Source organism: Podarcis melisellensis, assembly GCF_964234715.1.
Source record: "Podarcis melisellensis genome assembly, chromosome: 1".
NCBI lineage: Eukaryota > Metazoa > Chordata > Lepidosauria > Squamata > Lacertidae > Podarcis > Podarcis melisellensis.
Window position 1 is genome coordinate 22,041,512 of NC_138528.1, and position 27,215 is coordinate 22,068,726.

Sequence of the window (27,215 nt, forward strand, 5' to 3'; positions counted from 1 at the left end):
ATGCTGTTAAAGTGGCATAAGAGTGTTTAAAAGGTATGGTGCAGATGCAGCCTTGGTGAGAGAGAATTTAGTCTGCAAAGTGCTGAGCAGTGGATGGCAGCAAAGCAATCGAGCAGGGAAATAGCTGGGGCCCTTGCTTTCCTCCATGAAACTGCCCATGTGCTTGGATTTAAGGGTTCTCAATTGATATCACCCCCCCAATGTTTCTAAGTTTTTTCACTGGACTGGGACTGTGGTGCTGCTTGCCAAACTCAGCAGATACGGGGCATCAATTAGTCTCTGCATTCTTAGCCAATAATGATCACAGTGCTAACAAAGCAAGCGCAGGCTGTGCCCAAAAGTGGGTTCAAATGTGCAGGGCATGAATAATAATGTCTACCTGTGCACACCATGCAGTGCACCAAAATTATTTCACTGTGTGCTCAGGTCCCAGTTTTTCAAAGCAGGGTAACAGCTCTTTTACCGTGATCCTACTCCCCAGTTTTCCCCCAAAAACCTTTTGCTAAAACACAAGCCTGTTTGGAAAAGAAAGGCTTGAGCATGTGGCAAAGCGATTGCACGGCCATTTCCACTGGGCACTTAAAGAGAGACGCAGCTGAAATTTCAATCCACCTTCAGGATGGTGGAGACGAGCCCCAATAGCAGAACAACAACAAACCAGGGGTTGTGCAACAACTTTTAGAGCAGCTACATCTATTACGAATATGTTAAAGACCTCCAAATCCACAGTGCACCTATGAAGACCTGGAAGGCATTTGGATTAGACAGACTTTTTTCTTCTTCTTCATCAGATGATTACCTTCACACTTAGTGACTGAGCACCCAGGATTTAAGTTTTCAGTTTTCCTCTAAAATTAGGGGTTACGCTTACTGGTGCTGGCACAACATTTTGACTTGTAAGCTTAATATTCCATGTATAGTCAAGCTTGATATTTGCAATTGTTCCTCACTGATTGCAGGACAATGTGTTGTTGCTATTTTCAAGTATGGACAGCCCCATTTTAGGTACCAATATTTTCAGAGTACATCATCAGTAGTGCTGTATTATCCTTTTCCTTCTCTTACTGTTGCTGTATCTTTCACACCTTTCTTTTAAAAAATAAAATAAAAAAGTAAAAACAGGGTGACAAAGTACTACTGAACACCACCAATGACTCCTCAGCGTCAGTGAAAGTTCTCTATAAACAGAGCACTTGAAAGGGGGGTGCAAATAGGAGGTCCTTAGTAGTGCATGCCATAGTAAGTCCATTAGAGACCATGGCCAAGATGCTTGCTAGGACCCAAGATAAAATCTCAACCCTTTCTCTTTCCTCTTATTTGGAAAGCCAAAGGAAGGTATGTCCCCCACCCCCTGCCCGCAACAAGCTTCATATGAATGTTGATGGATGGTTGACTGCCTAAATGAGCCTGAAACAGGATACCACTGGGCTTTTGCAAGTTTTGCTTGAGATCCACGGCAAAGAGGAGCAAGAGGGAAATGCTTTGGTTGCTTTGAGCTTGTTATTCAAAGAAGCATCTGCTTTCCTTCCAAGTAGAGGAAAAGTGCCTGTAAGGTGATGAAGCAGGAAAGACACTGAGATTTTGGATAAGAAGCAGGTAGAAATGTAAAATGTCTCCTGTCATTTATAGCACAACGACATAGATGACATCTGACGGCGGTTTCTTTCAGTCATCTTCTCGGCACATTGGAAAGTTGACAAAAGTGAAGACGTTAAACTCTATCAGTATCGAGAAGCACAAGAAAACGGCGTAAAGAACGAGCACGTAGATGCCCAGTTTCTTGTCAAGTTTCCATTTGTTTATATGGATCCCGCCAACCTGCAAGAATATGATGCATGAGTTAAACAAGTAGTGGAGGAAACAAATGCTTCAGTCTCAAAGGACCTTTCTAAATTTGTATTTCAATCACTGCACAAGGAAACTGGCATCCATGCATTCTGATGTCATGAGGATTTTTACCCCCCCCCCCAAACCAGTAGCAGATGAGAGACTGTCAGGGATTTCTGAGTGAAGCTTTGCAGTACACAAACAGCAGGTGGGAGCAGAAGGGGAGCATCTTGTCCAATGCTCACTTGCATAAAAGAGTACAAAAGTGGCGGCAGAGGAGGAGGATATGCAGAGAAATAGGGCTTGGGGGGGTCACCTGTTGTGGTATGGACCTTGGTTCATACCCAGCCCATGATACATATTCTGCATGAAGCCCCAATGTTGGATAAAACCCAAAGGAAGTATATCATCATCATCACTTCAGAGCCATTATTTATCTTAAATTAAAGCATGTCTGGAAATTTAATTGACTAACTACAATTCATGTGATCAACCAATTAGGATTTATTTAACTGAATGACAGCCTTGAAACATGACAGCATGTTGCTCTAGTCAGGTGAGATTCGCAGCTGCCTTTAGTGTTACCTAAAATATAAAGGAAATATACCTCTTGAGATTTCATGGATTTCAATGAAGCTTTGGCATCTAAAAATACACGAATTGTGAAGTTCTCTGGAGAACCTGGCTTCTGGCATCACATTCAAATTATATAGCTGTACCACATGAAACTGACTGGATGCAGAGAATGACTAATACAATACACACTTACAGTAAGAGCTACAGATCCCAGGAGAAGGACGACAGAATAGACTAGACCTTTGCTGTTTATCTTGACCTATGAAAATCAGAAGGAGAAAAATGCAGCTGAAAACTATGCCACTGTACCTCAAGGACGCACTAACTAGCAAATTGCTGTTTTCTACATAACATGGTGCATGCAGAAATAATGAACAAGGTTTAGTTCTGTATAAACAAAGGAAATTTTCTGCTCATTTGAAGTCAGTGGGGACTGTGCTATGGACATCAGCGGAAAAGGATCTGATTAAAGAACCAGAGAGAAGCAGTGATCAGACATTTTTTTCCACAACAAAAATTAGCTTCCAACAGGAACCTGGGGTGTAATGCATCTCTGCAGAGGTGGTTTTAGGGTAGCAGGACTGCCTCTGCCACACTTGGCGCTAGTGCTGCAGGGGGTGCCACAACGATGATGTAGAATGGAGCATGAGAGGCAAGGGAGGGGTGCCAAATTTTAGCATGGCACAGGGCACTGCTGAAATTTCAGAGCCCACTGATCCGCAACTGATCTCTCTGTGCTTTTGACTGGGCAAAGTGAGGAGAGGATAAGGCTATATCTTTGGCAACAGCAGAGGGAGCAATCCTATCAAACCAGGAGCTGAAGACTAACAAATGAGAAATCAGTAGCAGTTGGGGAAGCTTCAACATCTAGAACCACCCATTATATTGAGCTACACAGTGCCTTAGGCCAGGCACAGCCCACTGGCCGTTCCACGGCCTATTGTTGGGGACCCATGATAAACAGAAGGACACTACAGATGCCTCTGTATTATTGGGGAGGCTTCTGGGGTGTCTTGCTGCTTTATGTGTGGCTGAACTCATTGGACACATATTATATCTGCGGAGTTTGCAACAGTCAAGGCACTACTTCCAGTTGGGCAGCTGGCCCATGTGAAGGGAGAAAAAGTAGCCATTGTTTTCACCTGTCAGCAGGGCTACTGAATCAAGGCCCTTCATGGCCAACTGTCAGGGATAATGATGTGAGTTGTAGTGCAACAACAACTGGAGGGCCAATGGTTCTCCACCCCTGCCTTGCAAGGCCCAACTCCCCAAACTATAGTGGTGTCATAGCAGGGGATCAAAGTACTTGGTCAAGAAGATCTGGGTTGGAGAAATCAAATTATGGAATCTATGTACAGCGTTTTCTCTATTGTGTGTGTGTGTGTGAAATTTTGGAGGACTGAACACACAGTGAATTTGAACACCTAGGAATTTCAGCTAAGCAGTACCCAGATAATGGTCTTTCAAATGTATCTGCTTCTGAAACAAGAAGTTTAATGAGGAATGTCTACGTTTGTATACGTACAAATGAGCCGTAATTAACCACCATCGTCTGCAAGCCCCATGGCACTCCGAGGCCCACCAGAATGTCAAACACATTGCTGCCAATTGTATTGGAAACTGCCATGTCACCTAAGCCTGAATAGGGAATAATTTCACAATTAAAACAAGCACATTGATTCATGCAGCGACTGTCTTTACAACCAAGCAAGAAGTAGAGAGGACAAGTCATGTTTAGACAATAAGCTTATCACCATTCTTGTGTGTTTTATTTTTATGGTTTTCTCCTGGTACACGTCAGACTGATACAGTAACTCTCGTTATCAACCAAGGGTTAGATGGTCTTAGCTGTCATGGCCTTGGGGGCTGTAGGTTTGTGTGCTGGCCAGGGATCTCTCTGAGAATTCTCACCAGGTTTAGAAAACAATAGTCTTCATGGCTCATAGTGTGGGAATGAGTCCCATGCCATCTGGACTGGTTCAAAACCATAGTATATTTGTAGTTCTAAGGTATGGAAAGACTAAATCTTGGAGAATAATGTGACACCCTTGGCACCTTAGTCATGTAGCTTAATACAGTGACATTCACTTAATCCTAATAGCTAGTACTTTTTATTTCAGCTGTAATTATTTTCTTGACTGATGATTCAAATTTGTTTCATAAATGCCAGAAGAGACCCAGTTAAAGGTAAAAAAAGTTTATTTAAGATATGCCACATGAACTCTGAGGTTGGAGTAAAAACTTCAGCATGGATTCTAGGGCTCTCCACTGATTGCTTCCCTTGACCAGTACAAAACCCAATCAGAAATGGGAAACCTGTGGCCCTCCAGATGTTGTTGAGCGCCATCTCCCAGCAGCCCCATGCATCATTGGTTAATAGGGATGATGGGAGATGCAGCCCAACAACATCTGGAGAGTTAACCTCTGGGAGAACCCCCCCCCCCAAGAACAGCACACAAGGGGAGGAGAGGGGAGGTTATTCTGGTAAGCAAGCAGAAATGTTGCACTGACCAAATATTTGTTTTAGTATGACATGGATTCCCCCCCTTTCTTTCTAGATGATCTAATATGTGCATAGCAGCAGAGATCTTATATGAAAGGGGGGCACTTTATAAAAACTGGTTTAAAAATTGCATACGCATACCAGAACCAGTAATTTTTAACTTCTACAAAACTGCAGGTGTCCAGCAACATCTTAAATGAGGTATTCTGTCCTTTTCCTTGCATGTATGCATATACCTGCTACCCAATTAATCAAGAGCACCTATTTAGTTAATGAAAAGTATTTATTTGATTAATCTAAGTGATTAACCATTGCAACCCTATTTTAGCCGCACATTGCTTTTCAAACAGGGTCAAACCCATTTGTGTATATCACACGCAAGAGAATTGCTTGAATCTGTCGAGAACACACGCCCCATTTCCCTGAAACCGATGCAGACCATACCTTGTCTTGCTACTATTAAACTGGCCATACAGTCTGGCACACTGGTTCCTGCAGCTAGGAAGGTAATGCCCATGATAACATCAGGGATCCCCAGAGTGTAACCAATCACCGTAACCTACGCGACAAAGGAAAACACAGGAGTTGAAAACAATAGAGAAGCCTCTTTTTTGGCATTCACAAAAAGAATTGTGACTCACAGGATACTTTAACTCCTTAAGTGTGTGGGAGTTAAAGTGAATCAAACACACAAACATGAGAATTTCAGAAATGGAACTAAACTGCAGCAATAATCTGCCTAACCACCTAGAACAACAACAACAACAACAAAAAGGTGTTTGCAGATAACAGGGATCATCCACAAGAGGAAAGCTGTGTGGTGTGTTCCATTGTGTACCTCCCATTCATTTAATAGAAATTGTGCAGGAGACATTCCCAGCGCCTGTGTGAGGCATCAAAAAACATGTGAAGTGGCAGTCCGTACATAAGCTGCCTGGGATGGTTCAACTATGCAGCCCTTGGGTTCTATCCTAAATACCTATATATTTCTCTTCCAATGGGCACGACTCTTCGCTGCTGATCTAACACAGCAGGAAAACCATAGAAAGCCAGGCCACCATACATTTAAAGTACTATTATACCACTGTGAATAGTCATGGTTTCCCCCAAAGCATATTGGGAACTGTGTAGTTTGTTAAGGGTGCTGAGAGTTGATAGGAGAAACCTGTTCACAGAGCCACAGTTGCCAGACGGGGTTCAACAAACAATCCCTCTTCCCCATGGAACTCTGAGAATTGTAGCTCTGTGAGAGATAGGGGTCTCCTAACATCTCTCAACACCCAAACTACAGCTCCCAGGATGTTTTGGGGGAAAGCCATGACTGTTAAAGAAGCATAACAGTGCTTTAGCTGTATAGTGCAGATGGGACCCCCAACGTGGTGTGGTGGTTGCAGCAGGCGGACAAGTGAAAGGTGGGCAGAACAATGGGTGTGTCTCTTACCCTTGCCCATTAGGGGAATTTCCAGCCAATCATAGGCTTACTCACAGACACACCTGTCTCCATCCAAACAAGCAAGAAGCATTGCTATGGTTCGAGGACACATTCTGCTGGGCAAAAGCCCTTTTGAGGAGGGCACAGAGCAGGATGAGTAAGGTGTTGTGGTCTGGGGAGAGGTGGCTTGGCCTGATGAGAGTCCCAGGAGTGAGGTAGAGACTTGAGAGGACCTCATATGGCCCCTGTGCCTGAGCTACTATAGAAGACTAGAACTCAACCCTGAAGCTGCCTGGATGATCTCGGTCCAGCCACCATAGCTCAGTCCAAAGTGCCTCACAGGCTTGTTGTGAAGGTGAAATTAGCAAGTTAGACAATGTATGTGCACTCCTTGGAGGAAATGCAAAATAAAAATGTGGTGCATAAACTTGTTTTAAAATAATTAAATGGTGGTGGTAAGATGGAAGTTCAGTTGCCTATGTTTTTTTAAAAACAAATGACAATAAAATATAATTAAGGCTACGAAACTATATAGTAAATATGTAGATGCCTACAATTACACACACACTTTTGCCCATAGTTGTCGCTGGCCAAATTTGCTTTGCAGGTTACTGAACCCAACAAAGAAATGTCCCTGTTTGTGTGAGCAGAGATGATAATGGGATGAGTGCATATCATGGCCAATGGTGCCTCTATCACATCATCTATTCCCTACCTCCTGTGTTGGTATGTGGAGTTATTCCTTACTGGAACCTGTATTCTGAACTGTATTTCAAAATAAATCTTCATGTTAAAATGTGTCTTTGCACTCACCAGCCACACCATAAAGTAGGAAAACACAGCAATCCACAGGGTGGATAAGAGAAACGTCAGCATGAAAAAATTCTCCCATCGTGGTTTGCTGCAGTCTGGGATGGTGAAAAAGAGGAGGATTATCAGCGGCCAGGTCAGAATCCACTTGACTTTGTCCATTTTTCCATCTGAAAAATGAGAAAGAGAAAAGGAGCAATTTGAATATTGGTACTTAAACATAAAATGTGGGCACGTTGATAATTTTTTTAAAAAAATATAAAAATATGCAATTTATTGGTGCCCATATGCAACTGTTCAGAATAAAATGAGATGTCAACAAAAACATGGCCCCGATCCCTGCTCCACCCTCCACATTAGCGTTATCAACCATATTCTTTCCTCATGTCTAATTTGGCCTTTAGTATGCATGTACAGAAAACAGTTAACCTATTGGACAGGATTCAGTTAATGGGTAATGCTTGCTTCCCTTTGTGAACAGTTGTTGTGGATCATGAGCTTGATGTGAAGACAGGGTAAAACCGCCCTCTATGACGACGTTCTGATCTGTCTTCTCCCCCTGGCCTTCCACTGACTATTCATTTAAAAAACCCATTACAGAAATTCAAATGTCTAGTTTGGCCTTGAGATGTTACAGACCAAAGGCAGAGGGTAGACATATAGGGTTGTATTCTGCAAAGTCATCTTGTTAATACAAGGACTTCTGCCTGTACAACAGGAGCTCCTCTGCCTTTCCTCTCTCCACGTATCCCTACCCTACCCCAATTTTCCCCCCAGAAGGCTGGTGAAAAACAGAGAACAGATTTGGGGGGGGCACATGGGGAGAGGAGGGGGAAAGGAATTCTCATTGTGCATGCAGAAGTCCTAGAATATCAACAAAATTCAACAGCAGAAGAACAGATACTAAAAAAAAAACCTCGTGATTTTATTCCACAGGTCTTCAGGGCTCTTATGTAAACCCTTGAATTCTTAACTGATCCATTACTCCTTTGTAGTCTGAAGCATAAGAGCTGCTGGTCAGTGCGGTCAGCTGTACATCAACTATTGTAAAGGATGTTCTTTAAAAAGAAGCTGAATAAACAAATTAAAATTAAGCTAGTAGCTAAACCAGCAGTTCTATTCTTAATTCAAACCACTAAGCCTTACAGGATGTAGGAAGTTCTGTTTGTTCATTTCTCTCTCACTCTTTTTTATTATTATTATTAAATGCAGGTTGCATTTCTATATATATATATAAGAGCCTGCTGGATGAGACCAATGGCTCATCTAGCCTTGCATACTGTTCTCACAGTGGCTGATCAGATGCCTGTGGGAAACCAGCAAGCAGGATTTGAGCACAAGAGAACTCTCCCATCCTTTGGTTACCAGCGACTGGTAAAATAATGATGATGACGATGTTCAGGGAGCTAAACAAATCCCAAAAGGGGAGAGGAGGCGAGAGCCATTACGACTGTGACTATAATTTACATTTGCCAGTCAATTTATATAAAAAAGAAAAGGTTTCAAAGTGACTTAACAAGATACGAGCAATGTAATTCACCAGCTACATATTGAATATAGATCAAAGACTCTACGAGTTTTCCAATGAAACATAGAGAGTAGAACACAATTTGGCGCATAGCTAAACCAATAGCCAAAAACCACAGATTGGTTTTAAGCTGTTCTCAGCAATTTCTTCTAACCTTAAGGTTAGAAGAAGTTTTGTGTCTTCATAACAATTCACCGCAGTCATTTATTCCTAGGGCTGAATGAACTGGGTCCGATTAAAGTCAGGAAGTTAAAGGCATAAATATTTGACCCAATGGGCACAATTTGCTGCGGGTGTTCCATTAAAATAACTTCCGGGTGGGTATGTTGCAGCAGAAACAACAAAGAACCCTGTGGAGTCTGATGAAGTAGGTTCTAGTCCACAGAAACCAGTACAGTACAGTAGATGTAAAATGTAGCTACTTCCGTGATCTGAACCATTTGATGACTCTCCCCCTCTGAAGGTCTCTTTCTTAATCTACAGCAAATTGCATCTAATTTATCTGAAGGGGTTTCAAGGAAGGGGACATATGGTTGAAATATTGCAACTTCAGCATTTAAAGGGGAGGGAGAAACGGAAGCCTGCAATTCTTGAAGAAGGAAGCATAGATTTGCAGGAAATAGTCTGAATGTACCCCATAAGACTCATCCATATGCCACAATCAGTCTCTGGGGCATATCTTCACAAAAATGTACAAGCATTCTATATGACTTTAGCTGCTTTGGCTTCCTATAAAAAATCCTGGGGTGTGTTTTTCTAGTTTACTGAGAAAGCTGAGAATTCTCTTTGCCATCTTCACATAACTGCCCTTTCCTGGGCTGCCTGGGAAGAGGAGTTGTTTATCAAATCAGTTTGTGATTCAGATATTCCCTTTGTGCACATTTCCTAACCCAAAATACTAAGACCACTTGCAATGGCAACAAATCTAAGATATCGTTTCTGGAAATATAAAGCTGATAAGGAATACGAGTTCACTTTAAGGAGACCAAATATTCACTCACTGAGATCATAACTTGGAGACTACTTTTATTACAGCCAAACAATTCCAAACATGTGTACAAGATTCACTTGTTTACAGATGAAAAGTTTGCCTTGCATACTATCCCTGGCCCCTGGGTGAGCACGCGTTAATGAACACAGAGTCTCCAAATGGTAGACGACCCAAGCAGGCAACTTGAATATACCTATTCTCCTTTTTGCTAGGCCAACCAGTAAGAAGACAAAGCAGAGTAGGAGAATGGGGAAACGACAGAACTGGTGATCAAAGGAAAAGGAGAAGAGCTGGGTCTCAATGGCAAAGCACAAGAAGGACCCTTGCTTAATACCCAGCGTCTCCAGGTCACGCTGGGAAAGACCCTTGCATGAAACCCTGGCCTGAGCCACTGCTAGTCAGTGTAGACCATACTGAGCTAGATGGACCAATGGTCTGGTTCAGCTTTTCATGTTCTTAGAGCTGGAAGTGAGAGGAACTGGCTGGCTGGAGGGTGGTGGTGATAGTCTGGAAGCTGAATGCCATGGCTGGTTCCATGGGGCAAAGCGATCTTGCTCACCCATTCATTCTGTGATACAATTGAGATTTACCTGGTGGTGAAAAAGGAGACAGGTTGGTATGTTCATGCTCCTCTTCTTGGTTATCAACATGGATGGCCCCATTTTCGATATTCTCATGCTTCCCATTCTGGATCAGCTTGCCATTGGCAGCATGAATTAGTCGCTGGCGCTAGAAGACATGTGAACCAAATCCAGTGAATACACCATTTCTGGAGTGTTTCCTAATCTTACTTGTTTTTGTTTGTTTATATAATTTTGCCATAAAGTACTCCCTCCCTCCATGTCATCTTTGAGCAATTCTGGTTTTAGAATTCATCAGTTAGCCATTTCTGGCCCTCTATGGTTGGATCCAAAGATTTACTCTGGCATATTTTCAGCACATGTGTGGCTTTCTTTCTTTCTTTCAGACTGAAAATCCTGTTGATATAGATGAAATGCTGCTGCCATAGGTTATTTCTATATAATTCTAAGTTTTCCTCTTGCATCAACATAAATAATATCAAGAACCATAAAATTTATTCCTTCCCTTGAGCTCCGATAGAACATTGGAAATGGAGAAAAGAAAGATATCTCAATAACTGGAGGGGCAGCACATTGATAAAATAGAGAGAGAAGAATATTTAATACACCTACAGTGAAGGTGTAAAGACTCAACAAGAACTGGGGAGACTCAGGTTCAAAACTCCCTTGCAACCATGAAGGTCACTATCTCAGTCTAACCTACCCTCACAGGGTTGTTGTGAGGATAAAATGTGAGTGAGAGGGGGAGAGAATCATGCCTTTGGAGGAAAGGTGAAATATTTTTTAAACAAATACAGTGAGATGGGATCTTCTGTATGCTACAAAAAGGGCATCTAGGTTAACAAGAAATCAGATGAGCTGCCTATCTTCATCTGGTCCATATTTTTGCCATCACTAAAAGTGCACTTTAAAATGCCTTCCTGATCATCTTGCCTAGACCAGGGGTAGGGAGCCAGTGGCCCGCCAGATGTTGTTGGCAAGTGGCCAATGGTCAGAAACAATGAGCCCTAGACATTATCACTGGAAACAAGAGCCCAAATCCAGTTAAGTATTACCTATGAAGTCATTGCTTGCTTAAGCTGTCACACATCTTCATTCTTAACCACACAAAAATACAAATAGGCCTGCTGGATATGACAATGGGTTAATCTAGTGCCGGGTTTCCCAAACTTGAGTCTCCAGCTGCGTTTTGGGACTACAACTCCCACCATCCCTTGCTAGCAGGACCAGGTATGATGGGAACTATAGTCTAAAAACAGCTGGAGATCCAAGTTTGAGAAACCCTGATCTAGTCCAACATCCTGTTTCCACACTGTGGTCAGCTGAATGCTTCTGTCAAGGCAAGAGCAGTCTCCCATTGCTGCTCCCCAGTATACTGCCTCTGGGCAGAAAGGTTCTGTACACTTTTCCAGCTAATATTCACTGATAGATCTTTCCCTTGCAGATTTATCTAATGCCTTTTAAAAAGCTACCTAAGGTGGTGGCTTAGTGTGAATAAGTATTTCAGGACTGCAGCTTGTGTGAAGGAGTACTTCAGATAATGAAATATGGAACCACAACAAATTACATGCATTTGTTCCCTTGTTCCCTTTTTCGCCCCTATCCTTCCTCTTTCCAATTCCCTTCTCGCTGTAAAACTTTAGTAGATTGTGAATGCCTTTGGGCAAAGTACTGTACTTTCCAAATAAATTATTCTGTAAACCATCATATACATTGACTGCTGCATAAACAATACATAACAGTGATGAAATGAATTGCGAAAAATAAAAAATGATTGAGTAAGCGCTTTAATTATTCCCGCCCTTGCAGACTCACCTCGTTAATAATAATCCTGCTTGCCATCCGTAGCCTGGTTCTCGGCCCAAATTTGTTTGTAATCATTATTCGCAAGCCAGCTTCAGGGAAACGATATTTTGGAGGACTGGAACAAATGATCTCATCGACCATCACAACGGAGTTTCGGCCATACTGTTGCGTTCCCTTCACTATTGACCACAATGCCAATGGTTAGCTATACAATTTGCTTCCTTTTCTGAGCCTGCCTCTGCCCTTACTTGCCCCTTAATGGCTTTTATAGGCTGCTGAAGCGTAATGTCACCTGGAGCCTTAAAAATCGTTAATCAGCAAAATTAGGTAGTACGTCAACAATGCCATTTTATGCTGCAGTTGTGTAGAAAGAGATTGGGTATGTGGGGAAACAGGCAGGCTTCCCCTTTGCACTTCACCTTGACCCACTAATCTCTTTGATTAATTTAATCAACTGCTTAATAATTTGTCTGTTATAACGTAAGCTTATTGTATAGCATCTACTGAATTTCATGTGGTAAATTTATAATCAAGGCTGCAATCTAACCCAAGTTCCATCTCATTGATCTAAACAGAAACAGTTAGCATGTGCTCATCTCCCTGCCATCAGAATTAAAAGGCCTTAAAAGTGCATAATTTGTCTGGAATATGCACCATCATAATAAATAACTCATTATAACAGGTTGGATTCAGACTTGCCCTTTCATAGGAGGCAATATTCACCTATTACCCCTTCTGCCCATTGCTCTCAGTGCCGACTCCCATGCTGTTCCTAGATTGTCCCCCAACACTTGAGCAGAGATTTTTAGGGGACACAGGGGGCTGCAAGGGGAAAGGAGGGGAATATCTGAAAACCCCTTCCCCCGTTCTGTCAGCAGGACAACATGGAGAGTAGTGTGGGAGTAGTTCTGCACACACATAGTGGGTCCAACCCAATAATAACACTAAAATGTCAATCACTGCTGAGTCAGAGAAGACAGCTCCTCAGAAATGAGTATTACTATTCAAAAGAATGAGCAAGTTTGTAGCCTGTTCATTGCCCTAGCAACCAAATGATTTAATCCTTTCAGCCTCAACTATGATATTAGAAGGTGCTTTTGTCTTCACTGTAACTTTTCAGGTTACTGTGCTGCTTAGCAAAGACTTGTTTCAAAGGAATTGCGACAATTTATATATAAATAGGAGCTTTAAGCTATCCTTAACTCTGTTACTAAACCAGAGGGGTCAGGGGGACATGCAGCCCTGAGAATTAATAAAAGGAACACATAATAAATGCATGCAAGTATTAACAACAAATGCAACCAGCTGGACATAGCAAGTGTAGCAAGGCTTAGCAGACAGGAGACATGTGGTGTTAGAAAACACATTGCAATGAAGTAAAATATTAACCCCAGAGAAAAAGGGGATGTGGACAATGGGGAAAGGGAAAGAATGGAGGGGCAATACCATTCTTTATTGCCTCACTTATCAAGTTGGATAAATATATACATTTACAGCAGGTTACTTACATTAGCAGGAACAGGAAAATTTAGTCAACAGGAAAATGAAATAAACAAATGAGTCATTAGTGTAGAATTTCAGTTCAAAAAGCACTGGAGATCAGGGAAAACATTCAACTCAAACAAAAGAATAACAGAAGAACCCTCAGAAAAATCTCACACCTGGTGATCACATGCCTGTTATCTAAAACAGATGAAGACCAGTCAGAGAGGTGGGGAAGGGGTCAAAACTAACATTTAGTTTCAGACTGTATCAGGCTATCACCTGAAGCATCTCCCAAGGCTGAGCTGAGATGATGGGTCCCTGCCCCCTGCTCACACAATTCTGTACTGAACTGGGGCCCCCAGTGTATTCATTTGAAAACCGATGCAGGTGGTCCCAGCGATTGTGTGTGTGTGTGTGTGTGTGTGTGTGTGTGTGTCTACACCTGCCCAATGACATGGTGAGTGGGCAAGATCACCCATAGCTGTCAACTTTTTTCTTTAAAAAATAATTATTGAATGATTTTATGTTACAAAAAACAATACATCCATACTACCACTAAATATAATTAAGAAATAAAAATTACATACATCAATATTTAGTTTGTTATTTTTCCTTTTTTAAAGGGAAATTCCCTTATTCTGAATAGGATTCCTCACAAGTAAAGGGAAAAGTTGACAGCTATGAGATCACCACTTTCATTCACCTGAGGCATGTGTAGGAAGCATCAGGGGATGGGTTTTCAAATGTGTATCAGGTAACTTTGTGGAAGGTAAGATGTAGAATTAATCAAAACTGAAAGCAGCATGTTGAGGATTAGCACGAACGACTCCGGACTGAGAAAAACTACACCTTTGTGCTGCACATAGGTTGGTAGGTATGAAGTCTAAGTTAACTGAACCCGGGCTGCATTGAAAAGGTAGTCATGCCTATCAAGGGTCAGCATAGCCAGGTATCTGGGGTCAACCTTAGTCTGCTGCAGTGAAGAGCTATGTTCACTAATAGAGGAGTGCCCCTGGAGGGTGTCTTCCCCAAGGGCCTCCAAAACCTGGAGGCAGCACTAGTCATGCCTGCATGAAGCCCCATTAATTTCAGTGGGGAATTAACTACAACTCACTCAGTCTGGATCGAGCACAATGACTGCTGTAGGTGTTGGAAGGCTGCAGCTTATGTATGGTACTCTTAATCTTCAGGAAGCTGGTTAAAGATAGTGTGGAGAACCTATAAGTCTGAACTACAACTCCCATCATCCCTTACCATTGCCCATGCTTGTAGGGGCTGATGGGAGTTGCAGTTCAACATCCAGAGGTCCAAAGGTTCACCTCCTGTGTTAAAGTCTCCCCTCAGATGGTTAAACCAGAATATATGAGCTGGAAGGGCCTGGTTCAAATGCCAGCTGAGCCGTGAACTTAACATAGATGGCCTTAGGCATGCCACTACCTTAGCTTTAGCCACAATACCTTTAATAAGGATGGAAATATTGGTCTATCTATCTAATGGAACTGTTGCAGGCATTACTGAGAATAATCTATGAGAAGCACTTGAGCACTTAGGCAAAAGTGCTACAGGAGTACTAAGTGCCATTAAGTATGATTATTATCAAGAGCAAGAGACAGCCACAGATGCTTATCGCTGGATTTTAGTGGAATAAGAAGTCATGGCATTTTTTAAAGAGCTAATCTTACTAAGGAAGCCTCTCTCGGGTGAAGCACATTATTAAAAGCAACACGGAAGCATCAATGCAGTTGCTACGGAACTTGCTTGAGGAGCCCCAGTGAGACTGAGGAATGAGCATTGAAGTACCTGGGAGGATATACAAGGGTGGAGGCTGTACTCTATGTATAGAGGCATCAAGGTCCTGGGTTCTGGACCCAGGAAGACTTGGCTATGGCTGTCAATTTTAGCTTCTCTCAGTTTCAGTTTCTCATTTTTCCAATCTTAAGTTCCTTGCACATCAGTTTGCAATTTTCTTAAAAGTCCTCATGAAAACTCACCAGCATTGTATTGCAAATTTCTCCTAACACACACATTTTACAATTGTTTCCCCTAATGTGCACATTTTTACCAAGCTGTTTTCACTAGCATAATGCATTTTTGAATGTTATTTTGACTGATATATGTATTTTTATGTACACTGTAAATGCATTTTTGTACACATTACTTCGCTGGAGAAGTGCCCTGCAAATTTCAGACATATATGAAATTCAAAAGATGGCTGTGTTTCAGTCCTTGTACTGTTTTGGAAAATGCAAATTAAATAAGTTTTCATTTAAATGCAACCTGAATCATATTCTTCCCCCATCACCAACAGCAGCTTAACTGCAAACACAGCACATTACTCTCTTGCTTATAGCAAGTCCTCTGGCTTTGTTGCTTCAAACTGATTCTCTTTGCCCCTTGAGATTATACATCAGCATCAAGCCATGGGTACCAAGGAAACCAGGGTGCTGCTTGCATAAATCTCAGCAGGATGAGATGGAACTTCTCAGGTGGAGAAGATGGGGAAGCCTGGAAGGGAGAGCTGAAGGACAGGCAGGCACAGAGACTGGTGAACAAGCAAAGAAGATGGGATGTGCTGAGGCTTGGAATGTGTTTGAAGAGTTCTGTAGATGGGAATGGGGGAAAGAATCTGTCCGTTGCTTAAAGAAAAGACCCAGGCCTGACCCATAAGCATTTATAGCCAAGCCAGGCTGGGGGAACAAATGTGCTGCCTCCGTGAGTGGAGTTGGGACCTGGGAGAACAATGCTGTTGTTTCCACCAACTCACTGCAGTCTCAAGTGGATTCACCCCCCGGTGCACTGCAACACAGGTTTCAAGGTTGAGTAGAGTGTTGAGCACATATTGCATTTTACCCCTTGGCTGTTCCACTAAGAGGTAAGCTGCAGTATACCCTGAAGTAGTCCTTTCTAGGAGGTCATTCCCCAGGAGGAAGCAAGCATCTGCCATGGGTAACTACAACCTTCTAGAGTAAAGTGGGGCAGGGGAAAAGGGAATTACTTCTGGTAAAAGTGATACAAAAATATATAATGTCCTCTTCTGCATAATTATCAAATAGGTAGAAGTCCTGTCCTTTTTCCTTCTGAGCACCCTGGTCCAGGGATTTCCAAACTGTGGTCTGTGGACCATCGGTGGTCCACCAGCTTCATCCAGGTGGTCTGCAGAGTGTCTGCAGATTTGTGGTTGAAGGTGGGAGATTGTACATCTATAGCACTGAATATTCAATTAGATTTTTTTATTGTACTTCTAGTGTAATTTTTTATTTTATTTTATTGTACTTTTATTGCTTCTTTCATTTCTTAGAATTCAGATTGTAATACAATATAAGAAATTACAACTGGTACAATGGGCAGAAACATCATTAAGTGGTCTGCCAAGACCCTCAGCAATTTTCAAGTGGTCCATGGGTGGTGCTGGAGTTTGGGAACCACTGCCCCAATTGTTTCAGGTAAGTTGTATCAGACATATTGGGCTCTAGCCCAGGGGAATCTATGGTACAACAAGTCTGTTAATCTTTTAGAGTGCCACACATCTCTGTGTTGTTTTTGCCGAAAAAAGATAAATGCCACCCTCTGGAATGTAAGTTGTTGAGGCAGCTGACCTCTATTCCACACAATCCCATGCCCTAACGTATTTAATCACTATGGGGTTTCTATTGACTAGCTAGAAATCAAAGCCAATCTGTGGACCATCACAATAAAAACCAGGGGGTCCAGCCACCATGTTATTACTGTCAAAACATGGGCATTAGCAGCAAAGGTACAAATCTTCTCTTCTTGCGTAGAAGGCTTGTCTCTGAAATTGGATTTTCCTCTGGGTGAAAAGCTCTCTATATATGAGAATCCAGTAATAGAAGCTTTTATGTTTTTCCAGTCAAAGCTCTTGGAAGCAATAAAAGTTACAAGCTTCAAAGGCCGCTCAGCAGTCTGTGAACCTCCCTTTTATCTGCACCCTCAAGTAATAGAATTCCCACCATCAGGATGTAGAATGCATTGGGTAGAGAGCAGGTGTTCTTTGTTAGAAAATAATCAGACCTTGCACTCATACACTGGAGAAGATTAAGGTGAGATCTGAGCCCCACTGACCCAAGAGAGGTGTTAACCAAGGACCTGGGCAGCTTTGCTGGAGGCTGTGCTCAAAGCTACAAGTAGGGCATGTTTCAGCAGCCAGGGCAACAGAAAGATGTGGCATATTTCAGCTAGCAGCAAAAAGGCTGCCTGGAGGCACTTAGTTGTGCAGAGGGGAGGTCAAACGAAGGCAAGCTATTGTGCAGCTTTAACATGGCAAATAGCTTCATTCTGGCTCAGTTTGCACAGTGCTCTTACAAAGGACAATGCTAGATGGATACTCACGCTGTATTAACATTCCCCCTTGAGTGAAAAAAATTACAGCAAAACCGAAGCAAGGAAGACAAAAACTAAGAACAGACCTCTTGGCATTCTCACTGCTTGAAGCCTTACAGAAAAAGCTAACGATAACTGTTGTGCGAAAACTTTTCTTTTCCATAAAGAGGAGGAGATAGATAGACATATGATATAGATAGATAGATGATAGATAGATAGATGGATAGATATAGATAGATGATAGATAGATAGATAGATAGATAGATAGATAGATAGATAGATAGATAGATAGATGATAGATAGATATAGATAGATGATAGATAGGATAGATTAGATAGATAGATAGATAGATGATAGATAGATAGATAGATAGATAGATAGATGATAGATAGATGATAGATAGATAGATAGATAGATATAGATGATAGATGATAGATAGATAGATGATAGATAGATAGATAGATAGATAGATAGATAGATAGATAGATGATAGATAGATAGATAGATGATATGGAAATCTTTCAGGATCAAAGAAACAGAGTCAGAAATATAGTCTTCCACGCAGCATTAGTTTAAACAGGAAAAGGAAGGTGGTGGGGGAGAAGGAAAGAAAAAGATGCAGTTCCTTTTCTAAACAGTTTTTTTAAAAAATGCCTACTTTTCTTCCTACAAGTGTTGAGACTGCCTGTATATGGTGAGAGCCATCTCTCAATGTCCGCTTCAAAAATTCAAACACTTCGTAGTACCACCTAATGCACCAGTCTCTTGGCTGTTACTTTCCCCACTCAGGAATTGCTGGTAACTTCACAGACAAGCCTGTGAAAGGCAGCATATCTTGCACAGCTGGGTGCCAGTAATTGCTTCTGAGGACACAACATGATACCAAAGTGCCAGAACACTTGCTCCACACTGGAATCCAGCACTCTTATGGATGCTTCAGTTTTCCTGCTGTTCCTAATTCAGCGGCCACATATTAATGCTGAAACAAACGTTCTTCTGTTTGGTGCTTTATTAAAACAGTTTCCAGGCTTTCCACCATTCATATGGACTTGACAAGGGATTCCTGCACACCTGCACCAGAACCCCAGCATGTTGCAAACGAGTCTTTTGCATGTTCTTAGGTGCAAGAGAGCCGTTGCCAGGAATGTTGGACCTTTTTGAGGCTCTGTGCATGGCCTCCTGGAATACATAAAATGCTCTGCTGTAGTTGTATATTGCTAAGCTGTCTTTTAGAGATGACTGTCTCCTATTACTGATGTTCTCCAGGGTCCTCCAGAATGCAGCAAGAAAAACAATGCTATCCTAAGTCCCAAGGCGGTGCTATATATAATACATCTGGGAGCATGTATCTGCATGAATGATCTATGTGGCCACAAGGGCATGTCAGTCAGGGAAGAAACAGTGTGCCTGTGAGCCAGCTTCCATTCAAGAAATAAGCCTGAGATTCCAAGAGAAGCCAATAAGCACCTGTGGGAATCTTGAGGTGCATCACTAGAAGTGTGGCCATACCTGAGAGCAAGAATGCCAACAAGACGGGTGATATAGGGCACTCTCCCTTCCAGTGGCCCAACTTTGGAATGCTTGCCAGGTGCAAAGAGAGAATTGCCTGGTGCAAAATCTCTCTTTTCAGCAGCAGCTAAAGACCTTTTTTATTCACACAGGTATTCCTAGTTTGTGCAGCTTGCATTACTTGTTTTAATCTATCTTTTGTTTCCGTCACATGCTGGTTATATTGTACCTTCTGTTGACTTGATTGTTGATTTAAATTGGTGCGAACCATTCCGAGAGGCTTTCACTCAAAGAGTGGTCTATTAATAATCTTAAATAAACAAATAAACCACAGCAAAGGTGCAGGCACAGACACCCCTCCCATATCCAAGAATCTCCTGATGAGTCTGCTGATTCTCCAGAGAGAAAGAGGCGTGTTCTGCTCTCTACTTATTCTACTCCAGCACCAAGTCAGTCAGTCAGTCAGTCAGTCAGTGTGCCGGAGAGAGAGAGACTGAGTGTCAGAGATCGTGTGTAGAGATAAGGTTGCTGCTAAGAGCAGCTGCAGACATTCAGTGCAGTGTAGCATTCATTTATGCTTAGACCTATTTAGCTCTGTATATAGTTGTATTATAGTTGTAGATAGAATAAAGAAGATATTCTACAGAGCTGCTCTCCGAGTCGTGTTTATACTCTGCTAGACTCTGCTATACTCTGCTGTGCGACGACTGTCTTCTTGTGGAAGTGAATCCGGTGCTCACAATTCTAAGCTGTGAGTCCATAGCACTTTGACCTGTTCCTGTCCAGAAGGTGGTCTCTGGAAGTGCTACCCAGCTCGCCTAGCCCAGTCGGGGCTGAAGTGTATGAGTCCAGTTGGTGGCACTGGCTCAAGGGCGATGCTGACAGTTAGCATCATGTGAAGACGTGTACTAGGGCAAAGGTGGATAACCCTCCCCCCACCCGGTCTTTGGGGCTCCATGTGGCCATCCCAGCATCTCTGAATTCTCCTTAGGCTGCATTCCCTTCCTAGCACATGCCCCTCATGAGCCATGCCCTGTGTCCTCCTTGAGTGCTTTTGCTTGGCTGGAATTGACCTGCAGGCTAGATGGATGATGAAGAGATATATCTGATATATGTGGGTGCATAAAGTCTTGAGTTCTGCATATCTGGCAGGTAGCCTACCATACAACTGCAAGAGTCACATCCATTGCTTCACTCCCTTTCGATTCTGGCCATGCCCAACACTGGCATGAGGACCCTGGAAGCTTCCCTACAACTGAGCATGGCCTTTGGGCTGAAAAGGGCTCCTTGCCCTCGCACTGGGGTAATTTTGAAAAGGCCTAGCTGTGTCAGATGTGATTGGGTTGCATCCAGCTATGTTTTACTCAAACCAGACCCACTAAAATTCATAAACCTAAATTAGTCATGTCCATTGATTTCAGTGGGTCTACTCTGAGTAGGGCTAACATTAGCTACAATTCTCAGAGAGTAGTGAAAGAAAAAAAGAAAGAACTGGAAAATATTATATAATTCTGCTTGAGACTGTGGGAGCTGGCTAACTTACCCTCTATTTCTGATGTTCTGGCATGAGTACCATTGTTTTTGAAACCAAAACTGCCCCTCTCTCTCCCTCTCTCTCTCTCTCTCTCTCTCTCTCTCTCTCTCTCTCTCTCTCTCCAGTTCTAGTTACAGGTAGGTAGCCATGTTGGTCTGCCGTAGCTGAAGTTTGTTATTAGTATGAGCTTTCGTGTGCATGCACACAAAAGCTCATGCCAATAACAAACTTAGTTGGTCTCTAAGGTGCTACTGGAATGATTTTTTTAATTTTGTTTCTCTCTCACACACACCCACAACCACCCACATCAAAACAGCCCAGTTGAAAACTGAGCATACTCAGTTGCCACAGAATTGTGATTGGCTCTTGGGCAAGGACCAGGACATAAAAATGGAACAGAATGCCCTGTCATGAAGGAGAGTATGACTGGATGACTTGGGGCAGAAAAGAGGAGTGTTCCCCATCACAACATTTTGTTGCAGCTGCCAGTTGTCAATGTATGGAGAAACACTATCAGAGAACAATAGTTCTCGTCAAGCTTTTGTCCAGCTCCTGTCTGCTTAGCCTTACCTTTCCACAGCAATGGCAATGAAGGGTCATCACAGCTAATGTCAAAAGATTCATTACCATCTTCCAGTTCGCTGTTGACAGTGTTGCCATTGCCAACATTCATGCTTTTGATAGTAAAGAATTTCTGCATCTTCACATTGTACCTAGATGGATAGAGGGAGAAAAATGCTAACATTCTAATGGCAGATAGTTGACTTCCAGCAATCTTTTATATGGCACTTTCCAGTGCTTGTTACCACTGTGAAAAGGGTAGGTTGAGACACAGCTATTTGCCAAAGGCCACCCAGGGAACATCACTGGATGATGAATGCAATACACTTTGGCCGCGATCCAGCCAAAATTAATCAGTTTTACAGCATTGATTTTCAAGTGCAGAACTAAGAGCATGCCTATGTATCTCCCGCTAAATGCAATGGGGTCTAAAAGTACATATGCTTCAGCTGGATCATGACTTGTTTGTACATATACAAACAAAAGGTATGCATGCAACAATTGTGTATATTAGGTAAAGGGACCCCTGAGCATTAGATCCAGTCATGACCGACTCTGGGGTTGCGGTGCTCATCTCACTTTATTGGCCGAGGGAGCCAGCGTACAGCTTCCGGGTCATGTGGCCAGCATGACTAAGCTGCTTCTGGTGAACCAGAGCAGCGCACGGAAACGCCGTTTACCTTCCCGCTGGAGCGGTACCTATTTATCTACTTGCACTTTAATATGCTTTCGAACTGCTAGGTTGGCAGGAACAGGGACCAAGCAACGGGAGCTCACCCCGTCGCGGGGATTCAAACCGCCGACCTTCTGATCGGCAAGCCCAAGGCTCTGTGGTTTATCCCCTTTATTGTGTATATTACACAGGTATAAAAGCCATGGTGCATTGCTACATGAACACACACTATTACTAACGTCCTATAGCAGTTCTCCACATTTCAGACAGTGTTCTCTCCCAGTTCCAGCCCTAACTGGAGGTGCAGCAGAATTGAACCTGGGACCTTCTGCATCCAAAGCAGCTACTCTACTACTGGGCTAGGGGCCTTCCCTCAAACAAGGCACAATCCCTGGTTCAGATGTAATGTGAAGCCAAGAATAAAGGTTTGCTTTCTCTGCATGCAAGTGGGTAGAACAGAGCCCTTTTATGTGTGATCATGGCAAACCATTAACTATTGTTCAACATGGCAAGCAAACATGACCATTGTCTACTTCTGCTCTATGAAATAAAAAAGATGAACAGCAACAGAAGAAGAAAGAGAGAAAACATCTCCCATACACATCAGACTTTTGATCTTTCTCAAGATCAAACCTTTCTCCTACTGCATGTCATGTATTTACTTACACTGGGTTATATCTAATAGTAAAAAAAGTAAAAGGTAAAGGACCCCTGGATGGCTAAGGCCAGTCAAAGGCAACTATGGGATGTGGCACCCATCTCGCTTCAGGCCAAGGGAGCCAGCATTTGTCCGCAGACAGCTTTCTGGATCGTGTGGCCAGCAGGACTAAACTGCTTCTGGTGCAACAGGAGACCTTGATGAGTGCCAGAGCACAAGGAAACACAATTTGTGATACCTATTTATCTACTTGCATTGCCATGCTTTCGAACTCCTATGTTGGCAGGAACTGGGACAAAGCAATATGAGCTCAACCTGTCGCATGGATTCGAACCACCAACCTTCTGATCAGCAAGCCCAAGAGGCTCAGTGGTTTAGACCATAGTGCCATCCAGTCCTTCCACTGGTGAAAGTTTCTTTGATCTAGAGGATGCCTTTCATCAGTGGAACAGCCCAGGAGGCCATTTTTACCAAATTCCTTTCCCCCTTGCAGTCCACACACCACACCAAACCACCTTGTCCTAGAGGGTCCCCTAACTAGGAATGGGTGAATCCATCAGTTTTCGTTCCTCTCAGCTTCTCATTTTTTCCAGTCTTAGTTTCAGTTCTCCACATTTCCAAAGCAGCTTGTTATGCATATTTGTACAGAGTGGATGGCTGGAAAACTGCATTGCATATTTCAGATAAGTGTAAATGTCAAAGGATGGCTGTTTTTAAGTTTCCATTTGTTTCAGAATTGGATAGGTTTGCCTTCAAATGCAAACTGAATCAAATTTCTTCCTCGCCCCTACCAGCAATCATTTGGAGTAGATTTGGAGGGGAGGGTTTGGTTAGCTTAAGGAGACAATGGAAGGCAAGAAACCCACTTTCCACAGAAGTATTTCTTCTTAGTTGCAACTCCCTTCAGTACTGTGGCAGCCTCCACAGGGCCAAACTACTAACTCTCTGTGCTTTTTTGCACACAATATATATCCAGACAAAAATCTATCCAGCCTGGGGAATATTACAGCAATATAAGGAAAAGGTGATGTTATCTGAATAATCATTAGGCATGCATTAAATCACAATGCACCCCCAGATTAACAATAGCCAAACACAATTAAAGAACAGTGGGAGAAAAGAAAAGTACTTACTTCATGATAAGTATATAGAACGAATACATAATGATGAGCACAAGACTTTCCCACCTCAAAGAAATAAAAAGAAGGAAATTAGTAAAGTACCAGTTGCAATTAGCAGTGCTGTCACTAGGCCACAAAGCGTACTTTTCTTGGGAAAGCACCACTGATACCACTGCGAGCAATTATTTTCTGCCTTTTGTGTGTGCATGGCTCCCATCGTTCATGCAAACAGATTTGCCTCTTCGGGGCTTTTTGTTGCGGGAAGCAATTCATAAATTTAATAAGCTAACTAAACAAACTATTGTCATGGGCAAAAGCTCTTTGCTCCCCCTTTCCCTTTGCACCTCGTCTCATTATCTGCATTATTTGGAAGTTCGGATCCCAATTTGTTCATAATTACTTTTTTTGGCTTGTTGGGCCTTTCATCTGTTTAGCCTCTTCTCATGCCATCCTTTCTGCTTTCAGCTCCATTTTCTCTGTTGCCCAGTGTTACCTTCTGAACTGGCATTCTCTAGGTCTAACAGCCTCTACCACTCTGCTTGCCAAAACATTTCCCTCTCCTGAGACACCTTTCTTCAGCAAAGACTTCCCTGAAACACTGTAGCATCACTTTATTCATTTATCTAATGCTACGTGACCTTCACCTGCCCCTTCACCCTGGCTAACCATTCACTTATTTCAATCATCGGCATTGGAATGACAAAATGGGCTCAAGCCAGGGGTCTCTCTCTTGTCATATGGCCCAAAATACTTAAGACAAGGTTACATTCTAATCCTCAATCCATGTGCAAGAAATAAGAACCACAGCTTACCATACAATTTTCTCATCATAGATAAACTAAAAGGGAGGAGAAAGGAGAGAGAGAAAAGAAGAATTATATTTCTCTAGAGCAATTTAATGAATTTCCAGTACATTACACAGCACATGAAAAGGCTTAACAGGGGCAGATATTAATGTCTGGCATAGAATGGTTTCTGGGCAGAAACATACTTTCAACCACTATAAATGTTTGATACTGTATAACTGTTGTGGCAGTCAAGGCCAAATTCAACACCATATCTAAACTGGGTGTTTGTCACGAAGAGTCGGACACGACTAAACGACTAAACGACAACAAGGTGGCAATTATATTGTAAGGCTGCAGATCCAGACTCTCAGATGGTGCATTAGGTTTAACAGCACTGAGTATATGAAATATTACATACAGGTGTATCATGAAGCCCTGGCATTTTTTTTTTAATTTTTCAAAACATATTTTTTATTAAAGATTTCTTGGTTTACAAAAGTATGTGCAATGTCTCTTTATTGTTTCCCTGTTTAGGGAAGTTTTTAATAATAATAATAATAATAATAATAATAAAGGTTTTTAATAATAATAATAATAATAATAATTTATTATTTATACCCTGTCCATCTGGCTGGGTTTCCCCAGCCACTCTGGGTGGCTTCCAACAAAATATTAAAATACAATAATCTATTAAACATTAAAAGCTTCCCTAAACAGGGCTGCCTTCAGATGTCTTCTAAAAGTCTGGTAGTTGTTTTTCTCTTTGACATCTGGTGGGAGGGCGTTCCACAGGGCGGGTGCCACTACCGAGAAGGCCCTGGTTCCCTGTAACTTGGCTTTTTGCAGCGAGGGAACCGCCAGAAGGCCCTCGGCACTGGACCTCAGTGTCTGGGCAGAATGATGGGGGTGGAGACGCTCCTTCAGGTATACTGGACCTGTTATCATAAAGCACCAATGCAGCAGCAAGCAAAGGCTGTAGCAGCTCAGTCAGCTGCTTGTGGCTGGAAAGCCAGACAGGATGTTTGTGACTGTTGCCATGGGAACAAAGGGGCAGTCCATTCTGTACTGAGCACCGGACGTTAGCTCAGTGTGTGTGTCATATGACCCGTACTGGAAGTACATGGGTGGAGTTTACTCATACTGCTGTGGAGTGCAGACATGTTTCTCTGTACTGATGTAAGTGACAGAAATAAAGGATGTAAATAGATTTCTGTCTGCTTCTTTCCCCTCCCTGGGGAACAAAGGGGAGAGAGAAGGAACGGTGTGTTCTTCTCACACATCTGGGAAGAATCACCGAGACCTCGCCTGCTTATCTGCCGGGAGTAGCAGCGGGGAGGTCGCCAAGGAATATCTGCCGGTGCCTCCGTTGTGGCACATTCCTCTGATCTGAGGTCTGATGACTGAGGTTTTAATGTATTTTTAATCTCCTGTTGGAGGCTGCCCAGAGTGTCTGGGGGGACCCAGCCAAATGGGATGGGTATAAGTAAGCTGTTGTTGTTGTTGTTGTTACATTTTCTACAGATCAGTTTCACTTGTTGAGACATTTAGTGTTACATTAGAAAGAAAAGGGGGAAAGAGGTGGAGGGGGGGTATGGTGAGTGGGGTTGGGGTTGGGTGGCAATGTTTCTATTCTACTTGACGTATGTATTATTTTTTAAATAAAAAGCGGCCCTGGGAAGGCTGTAGTTTTGAGTAGTAACATTGCAGGTTACTTTAGTCAACCATTTCTAAACTGGTCTCCCAACGTCTTCCCCACTCCTGTTGGAATCTGGAGATATGTTTTTAATATTGGTTTTTCACTGGGGGGGGGGGAGTTAAGACTTTGTTCATGTATTTGCATTTGCATGCAGTTCTCCCCTACAACAGAATGCAGTTCCCTGCTCTGGAAACATTGTGAGAATGGCAATTAGACCCAGCCAGCCAGAGCTGCTTGAAGCATTGTTGCTCCCTCTACCACTGTCAGCTGGGTTAATCAAAGTGCCACCAGAGACCATCTTGCCCAGGGCCCTCTCAAACATGGAGCCAACAATGATGGATTGCATGGGGCTTGAACACTGCACTCTCCTAGGTAACATCATAAGTGGGAGGACTTCCAGTTCCAGTTGAGAATGGGAACAGCAGCTAGATTCACAGCTCAGTAGTTTTTTGAGCTTTTAAATTTAGTTTTAAATTTAGTTTTAAGCGTCATAAGTGACCTCATCTACTGATCTTTCATTAGAAATCCTAAAACAAACAAGAACTTTCTGGTGACAACAGCACTTCTCAAATCCAGGCCCTTCACCACTTCATGGAGGAGCAGGTCAAAAATGGAAACTTACCGCGATAAGCACAATCACAGAAATGGTATAGTAGACAGAGTCCCTGAACACAGACCACCAGGTGAGACGGACCACCTGGAAAGAGGACAGAGTTACTCCAGAATTACTCCTTAGCCATCCTTTCATCTTAAGGTTTTAAAGGACTGATTCTGAAAATACCTGGTTGTATAGCTTTA

The 27,215-nt window shown here is 42.6% G+C and overlaps 1 protein-coding gene across 2 annotated transcripts in view; it reads right to left on the bottom strand.

The window, feature by feature from the left end:
* Positions 1–1,098: 1,098 nt before the first annotated feature.
* The window catches only part of SLC24A4 (solute carrier family 24 member 4), a 106,639-nt gene continuing 80,522 nt past the window's right edge, over positions 1,099–27,215 (bottom strand). Inside the window, exons 7-17 of one of the 2 annotated variants that reach the window (XM_081911791.1) lie at positions 27,040–27,114; positions 24,746–24,771; positions 23,946–23,999; positions 21,491–21,633; positions 12,064–12,233; positions 10,258–10,396; positions 7,152–7,318; positions 5,351–5,465; positions 3,929–4,041; positions 2,597–2,662; positions 1,099–1,818 (exon numbers count right to left, since the gene is read on the bottom strand). In XM_081911791.1, coding sequence (XP_081767917.1) covers positions 1,666–1,818; positions 2,597–2,662; positions 3,929–4,041; positions 5,351–5,465; positions 7,152–7,318; positions 10,258–10,396; positions 12,064–12,233; positions 21,491–21,633; positions 23,946–23,999; positions 24,746–24,771; positions 27,040–27,114 — 1,221 coding nt within the window. In that variant the 3' untranslated portion in view covers positions 1,099–1,665. The remainder of the gene's footprint in view (positions 1,819–2,596; positions 2,663–3,928; positions 4,042–5,350; positions 5,466–7,151; positions 7,319–10,257; positions 10,397–12,063; positions 12,234–21,490; positions 21,634–23,945; positions 24,000–24,745; positions 24,772–27,039; positions 27,115–27,215) is intronic. The other variant, XM_081911792.1, reaches the window with a different exon arrangement.